This window comes from Notolepis coatsorum, assembly GCF_963971535.1.
Source record: "Notolepis coatsorum genome assembly, chromosome: 3".
Taxonomy (NCBI): Eukaryota; Metazoa; Chordata; class Actinopteri; order Aulopiformes; family Paralepididae; genus Notolepis; species Notolepis coatsorum.
The window spans coordinates 159006898-159014691 of record NC_140167.1 but is presented as its reverse complement, the minus strand read 5'-3'; the positions used below and the strand labels follow the sequence as shown (position 1 = coordinate 159014691).

Here is a 7794-nt window from a genome sequence, read left to right as displayed (position 1 = left end):
AGTTGAGTATTGTCCATTTGGAGAGAGAATTCCCCAACGAGGGATCGTTCACTTGGAACGCACAATAATTCAGGGAATTAAGATTGAAGAAAAAAAAATCAGTGTTCTTCCTTCCGGTATCTTTTTCGAGGATACTCATAAATAGGGGACTCGTGTTCTATTAGCCTATACGGAGCTTGCAAATGTGCAGAAATGATATATTTTAATAAAAACCTTTAGTTCGACTCGAACCGAGTCTCTGGAAGTTCTTTGAGGTCTCGTCGGAAAGTCTCGTGGTAACTTAAAAAGGAAGGGTGTCGAGGAAAAGCTTGTCAATTATTGCCGGTGGAGGAACTAAGTCTTCGAGCTTCAAGTAGAAGATGCGCTGCAGACCTTGTGTACATAGTGTGCGGAGTTCAGGGAGCTTTCCCAAAAGTTTTGACAAGTAGTTCGGACGATTCAATCCACCGCCATTGAACGTCACTTGGTCCTTGAGACAGTTGACTATCTTGCTCTGGAGGTCCTCGACTCTCTTGGGCTCCTTCAGTCCGTGCCGTTCTGAAATGGAAACACCGGGTAGGATTTAGACAAAGGTGCAGTTATTTCTATACGGTTTGCTTGCGTTGTCTAATTGTCAAACACTTTTTAACACTATACACCATATTTTTGTATCTATTTATTACAAAGGGAGTTACACTACACACATACCTAATAAGTTGCATGTTGCATTTAAAAAGGTTGGATTTTGTACCTCATTGTTTGTATTTTGTACTTTAGTTTGTACTTTAGTTTGTACTTTAGTTTGTACATTGTATATTTTGTATGGTGTTTGGACTTTATTCTATGAAGAAGCACAATCTCAGGAGGTTCATACACCAATTAAAGCATTTCACTGTAATGTACACGTTTACCGTATGTGACAAATAAAAACAAAACTTGAAACTTTAAAACGGTGTACACAACACCGGCCGTCGGGAGCAGCTGTACGCACCGGTCACCATGGCCAGCGCGGCGACACAGGAGAACGCGGAGAGGTCGATGTTCATGCTCTGCAGGCTGGAAGAAAACTCCACGATGGCGTCGATCCATTCGCCGAACCCGCGCACGCACTGCAGCCGGTGTAAGACCACTCCATTACAAAAGATAAGTTTGCCTTCCACTGGGTTGGACCTGCAATTAATAACAACGTGTCATTAATTACTCTGAGCAATAATCGGGGGGGGGGGGGGGGGGGGATTTAAGAGGCTCCTAATTATTGGGAAGCTAATAAAATGAAAAGCAGTTGAGCTTGAAGGGGGATGATGTTGATCACACCTCACCTGTACGGCAGGCTCTGAGGTGTCATAATGACACCTCACGTGTACGCCATAAGGCTGAGGTGGTTCATAATGACACCTCACCTGTACAAGAGGTGGTTCATAATGACACCTCACGTGTACGCCATAAGGCTGAGGTGGTTCATAATGACACCTCACCTGTACAAGAGGTGGTTCATAATGACACCTCACGTGTACGCCATAAGGCTGAGGTGGTTCATAATGACACCTCACCTGTACAAGAGGTGATTCATAATGACACCTCACCTGTACGCTCTGAGGTGGTTCATAATGACACCTCACCTGTACGCTCTGAGGTGGTTCATAATGACACCTCACCTGTACGCTCTGAGGTGGTTCATAATGACACCTCACCTGTACGCTCTGAGGTGCATAATGACACCTCACCTGTACGCTCTGAGGTGGTTCATAATGACACCTGAGGTGGTTCATAATGACACCTCACCTGTACGCTCTGAGGTGGTTCATAATGACACCTGAGGTGGTTCATAATGACACCTCACCTGTATAAGCCATGCTCTGAGGTGGTTCATAATGACACCTCACCTGTATAAGCCATGCTCTGAGGTGGTTCATAATGACACCTGAGGTGGTTCATAATGACACCTCACCTGTACGCTCTGAGGTGGTTCATAATGACACCTCACCTGTACGCTCTGAGGTGGTTCATAATGACACCTCACCTGTACGCTTTGAGGTGGTTCATAATGACACCTCACCTGTACGCCATGAGGCTCTAAGGTGGTTCTTAATCACTCCGCTCACCTGTACGCCAGGCTCTAAGGTGGTTCATAATCACTCCGCTCACCTGTACGCCAGGCTCTAAGGTGGTTCATAATCACTCCGCTCACCTGTACGCCAGGCTCTAAGGTGGTTCATAATTACACCTCACCTGTACGCCAGGCTCTAAGGTGGTTCATAATTACACCTCACCTGTACGCCAGGCTCTAAGGTGGTTCATAATTACACCTCACCTGTACGCCAGGCTCTAAGGTGGTTCATAATCACTCCGCTCACCTGTACGCCAGGCTCTAAGGTGGTTCATAATTACACCTCACCTGTACGCCAGGCTCTAAGGTGGTTCATAATTACACCTCACCTGTACGCCAGGCTCTAAGGTGGTTCATAATTACACCTCACCTGTACGCCAGGCTCTAAGGTGGTTCATAATTACACCTCACCTGTACGCCAGGCTCTAAGGTGGTTCATAATTACACCTCACCTGTACACCAGGCTCTAAGGTACCTCACCTGTACGCCAGGCTCTAAGGTGGTTCATAATTACACCTCACCTGTACGCCAGGCTCTGAGGTGGTTCATAATCACTCCGCTCACCTGTACGCCAGGCTCTAAGGTGGTTCATAATTACACCTCACCTGTACGCCAGGCTCTGAGGTGGTTCATAATCACTCCGCTCACCTGTACGCCAGGCTCTAAGGTGGTTCATAATTACACCTCACCTGTACGCCAGGCTCTGAGGTGGTTCATAATCACTCCGCTCACCTGTACGCCAGGCTCTAAGGTGGTTCATAATTACACCTCACCTGTACGCCAGGCTCTGAGGTGGTTCATAATCACTCCGCTCACCTGTACGCCAGGCTCTAAGGTGGTTCATAATTACACCTCACCTGTACGCCAGGCTCTGAGGTGGTTCATAATCACTCCGCTCACCTGTACGCCAGGCTCTAAGGTGGTTCATAATCACTCCGCTCACCTGTACGCCAGGCGCAGCACAAACAGCTCCAGGAAGGCCGACTCGAAGAGGAGATCTTGATCCTGCTTGGGTAGATCTGAGAAGCCCGGGATCTTCTCCGCCCAGCCCCGGATGATCTCCATGGAGCCCGTCAGGAGGTTGTAGAACTGCTGGATGTGCTGAGTGTCGTCTCCAGTCATCTGGTAGTCAGGGTTCGCTTGGAACTGGAATTTAATTTAAACAGGGCTTAATGAGGTCCTTTAAAATATATAATCCATGAAATTGCAAAGCCTATTTCCAGGAGGGGGGAGTGCTTTTTTACTATTAAATTCATGTCTTCTTTTTTATTGAGTTCTCTATTTCAAAGCAATTTACTTAGTAAAATATGCACCCTTTTAAACGCCGAAGTTAAGAATGCAGGGTTTGTCTCGCTCGCAAAAAACTTTTCCCAAGTTAATAAATTTCGACTCGCCGTCTAAATGAAATAAACCGGCAGTCCTTCCATATATACCCGCTTCTCTCCTCTCTCACACACTAATGGACCATAGCTCAGGTGAAGTGTCGTCTGAACACAGAGGCATATATGGATACTCACTCTGGAGTAATCCAGGGCGGACATGGACGGGTTGGAGTCCACATGGGACCGGACCAGCGCGCTGATGAGGCTGACGGGCGGCGAGGGCGGAGACGGCTCCTGGGGACTTTTGGGTTTGGAGGGAAGGCGCCCTCTCCGACCCTTTAGATTAGCCGTCCGAACAACTGTGAGGTGAAAACAATATATAAGACATGATTATATGTTACTTTGAATGTCATAAAAACAATTGGACTATCAAATCTGACGGGTATACAATTAGCACACAGGTGTCCCCTTACCTTCTTTGACCATCCCGACCACAAGGCACTTCTGGAAACGGCAGTATTGGCACCGGTTTCTTCGGCGTTTATCAACAGGACAGTTTTTGTTGGCTAAACACACGTATTTAGCATTTTTCTGAACAGTGCGCTGAAAATAAGAGAATAAACACGGTTTTAGAACACAGGCCCACAGACGCAGACAGACAGAGAACAGAGAACACGCATGGCACTACGACTGATAGAAACACGACATGATGACATGAAACCGCGATATGAGTCTTTTATGTGTCCTGGTTTGGACTGACTATACGCTGGATGAGGAGGGACAGTCACAGACATTCAGCAAATATAAATCCGTGGCCATTCATATTCCCCCTTGTCCCGCTGAGACCTGTTCTATTTAGAAAAGGCAACGCTATAGATTTTTTTTCTCAAGCTCGGGGATTAATATAAAACGATTGTTCAAATTTACAGGCACTTGAAACGGGTGATTGATAATATCGACCACATAACAATGTAATAATTTCGCAATGATTGGCTATTTAAAAATAGTGGTGTCAATTAACTGTTAATAGCCTACGTTTCTATAGATGATTCGCGTGTGTATGGATTCAACACGTGGGGGACAGGCGGGCCTCTTGGTATAGTTGGCTTTTACATATATTTACATAGATTCTATATCTATATCTATATCTGTACATATCTGTATAGATTCTATATCACATATCTAGATACTATATCTATATATTTACATATCTATACTATCTAGCTGTACTATCTGTATATATCTGTACATATCTGTAGATACTATATATATCTGTACATAGTATACTATATATATGTACATATCTGTATATACTATATATATATATATATATATATATGTACATATCTGTAGATACTATATATATATATATATATATATTAATACTATCTATTATGTACATATACTATCTGTACATATCCCTTAAACTGTTGGCCATTACAGCGCAGTATGAATTACTACCATAGTGTCTTTATACCTGTATCACTGTACATATTAATACTATATCTATCTGTACATATCTCTTATAGTTACACAGTTGTATGACTTAAGTTACCTTGTCTTACCTATCACTGTACATATTAATACAACTCTGTTACATACATCTGATTAGCACTATTACTCAGTACTCATTTATATATTTTATATCCAGTTTAATCACCCGTACATTGTACATTATTGCACTTTATGTTATACATTTGCACTCTGGTTGGATGACAACATTTTTTTTTTTACTGTATATTGTGGTGAATGATGAAAATACACGTGGATCTAAATCTAATCGAATCTATTATCCTGCCGCCATGGATGTAACGACACAGCCAGCAACACTGATTAATAAATACTGAAAAGCCCACCTTGAAGAATCCCTTGCAGCCCTCGCAGGTTCGAACCCCATAATGCTGGCACGCCGCGTTGTCGCCGCACACCGCGCACAGACCCTCGTTCGACGGGGAGCCCCGGGACGGGGGCGACGGCACCTGGCTGTCCATCAGCTGGTGGCCGTGTCCAAGCTGCAGGGAGTGGGGGAAGGCCAGGCCGGCCTGCTTCCTCATGGCGCTCGGCATCACCGCGAAGCTCTGGCTGTCCAGTCCGCGGTGCACGCCCGGGTTGTCGTGGTTCATGGACACGTGCAGCGGCCCGTCGAACCGCATCTGACAGCTCGACACCGGAGTCCCCGGCGGGGACTGTTTGAAGGAGAACAGCGACAGCCTCGACACCGGGTTGTTTTTCCGCTGGTCTATCATGTGCGAGGTGGCCGCGACGTAGTTCTGGTGGAAGCTGTGCAGGGAGCCCGGGTCCTCCCACATGTGGCTGGGTTGGACCTGGAAGTTCGGCGTGCTCGGGGCGTGGGGCGAGGAGGAGGGCTTGAAGTACATGGGCCCTGCAGAGTGGGACAGCATGTCCTCCGTCTGGGGGTGAGGGTGAGGGTGGGGGTGGGGGTGGGGGGGCAGGTGGCTCTGCTGGTGGTAGCTGTGCATCTGCACGTCCTCCACCTTGATCGAGGACTGCTCTGCAGAATGGGGCATTTGATACAGGCAGGGCGGTTTGACGTCGTAGCTGGTGCTGTAGTTGTCCATGAAGGTGCTGAAACTAGGGAGAGAAGTGGTTGCCGTGATCTCAGTGTTGGTCAAGTCCATGCTAAACTTCACGAACTCTGGCGTTAGGAAGTCGCAGCTATATTCTCCCGCGGCGTGGTAGCTGTAACTCTGGGAAGCGGGACTGGCTCCTTGGGGTGATGATCCATATTGAGCCTGAACGCAGGGCATGGCTGAAACCCCCCACCCAAAAAAAAATCTTATAAGTCTTATAATAACAACATTTACAAACTGCAAGGTACGTTAGTATAGTTCTACGAAAGAGTGTCAAGAAAAAAAGTTGTAATCGTTTAACTCTGAACAAACGTGTTTAAAAATCACACCTTATTTTGTTGTTATTATTATTATTATTATTATTATTATTATTATTATTATTATATACTGTAAAGATATATTTTTTTAATTACAAGTGAGCCATTGTAACAATGGCAGTTGGTTAAATGTGAAATAGTGTCACCGTTGTATTTCGTGTTTGTAAATAATTTGTTACAGCCTACCTCACGTCTTCGGACAGCGTTTCGGTGAGAGCTGAAATGGGTTTGTCCGGAACTGTGTATGGGGGTCAGGATTCAAGAAAGCGGCTCTGTTCTGGAATCTCCCCCTAATGAAATAAATAACTTTGACTTTTTCTCATTTATAAAATAAATCCGCACCATCAGAAAATGATGATGATCAGCCCCCTGGTCCATCAGAATCAAGTCACACAATTATACGCACAACGTGTGGCCAATTTTACAATTATACGCACAACATTACGCACAACCTCAAACGAGTATTTAATTAAATACAACCATTGTACAATAAGTACATGTTCTAAAACAAAACAATACGGCTTTCTCTGGTTTGGCATTACAATTAGAGGTTTGCGCAATTCATATCGGAGCAACTTCGCTCGCATATCAGTGACTTTCTACAGACAGCGAAGACGCAGTTCGCACTTCTACTGAAATAGCAAGCGCACCGATATATCGCAACAGTCTCGAGTCTCAACGACAACAATACAAACGTTTTGAAACTCAACAAACTGCAGCAGATAAAAGTGAGTCAAAAGAGCCCGAATCGAGCTGAACAAACACACACACACACACGCAACCCAAAACACAGCGATATTGACAATTAAAATCCAATCTTACCTCTTTCACATCAGAATCGTGGCTTTAATCCATGCAGTAAGCATGCAGCGAGGATTCATATAATATTTCTGTAACGGCTCCAAAAGCATGAGGTGGTGGACAGCCAACAGTGAGAACAACGCGAGCGGGATTCTGCAGCATTGAGAGACACAAGCATCGACTACCCCGTCCTGCCAAGGTGGCTTTGTTTATGTGAGCTCTGGGCACCGAGGCCCACGTGCTTCTCGCTCTGACGTCATTCGCGTCGGCGGCGACTTGAGCCAATCCGTGGCGGAGCGCGCTTCTGCCCAATTTGCTATTGAGCGTGTTGTCCGCGCGCACGCGCTCTGCGTCGCTTTCCACATGGATGTTGCCGTGCCGTGTTATTAGGCTTTAATTAATAACTGGAATAGACACCAGAATGGTGTTTATAACTATTTTATTCAATTAAACCCGGAGTACCGTTGGCCTGTTCCCGCCAGGAACACCGCTTCCTGTATATAGCTTTGGTCTCATTCATGTGTTTTGAAGTGTTTGCCAAGCAGGTGTTCTGGCGATATACGTTACACAGGTAACGACGTCCATATTACACATAATAATCAGACTACAAGGCTGATCCAACATTGTCCAATCCAACAAGCGAGTTTTGAGGGCAGTCATATTAAAAACATTTTTAT

At 45.4% G+C, this 7794-nt stretch overlaps 1 protein-coding gene across 1 annotated transcript; it reads right to left on the bottom strand.

Moving 5' to 3' along the window:
- Window positions 1–280: 280 nt before the first annotated feature.
- On the bottom strand, window positions 281–6526 carry nr4a2a (nuclear receptor subfamily 4, group A, member 2a; the record flags this gene model as incomplete). Its single annotated transcript, XM_084309614.1, has 7 exons — window positions 6503–6526; window positions 5265–6178; window positions 3882–4011; window positions 3604–3767; window positions 3030–3232; window positions 971–1149; window positions 281–537 (listed from the first exon to the last, which is right to left on the bottom strand). The coding sequence occupies exons 2-7, from the start codon at window positions 6174–6176 to the stop codon at window positions 281–283; spliced, it is 1845 nt and encodes a 614-aa protein (XP_084165740.1). The 5' UTR covers window positions 6177–6178; window positions 6503–6526.
- Window positions 6527–7794: the final 1268 nt, after the last annotated feature.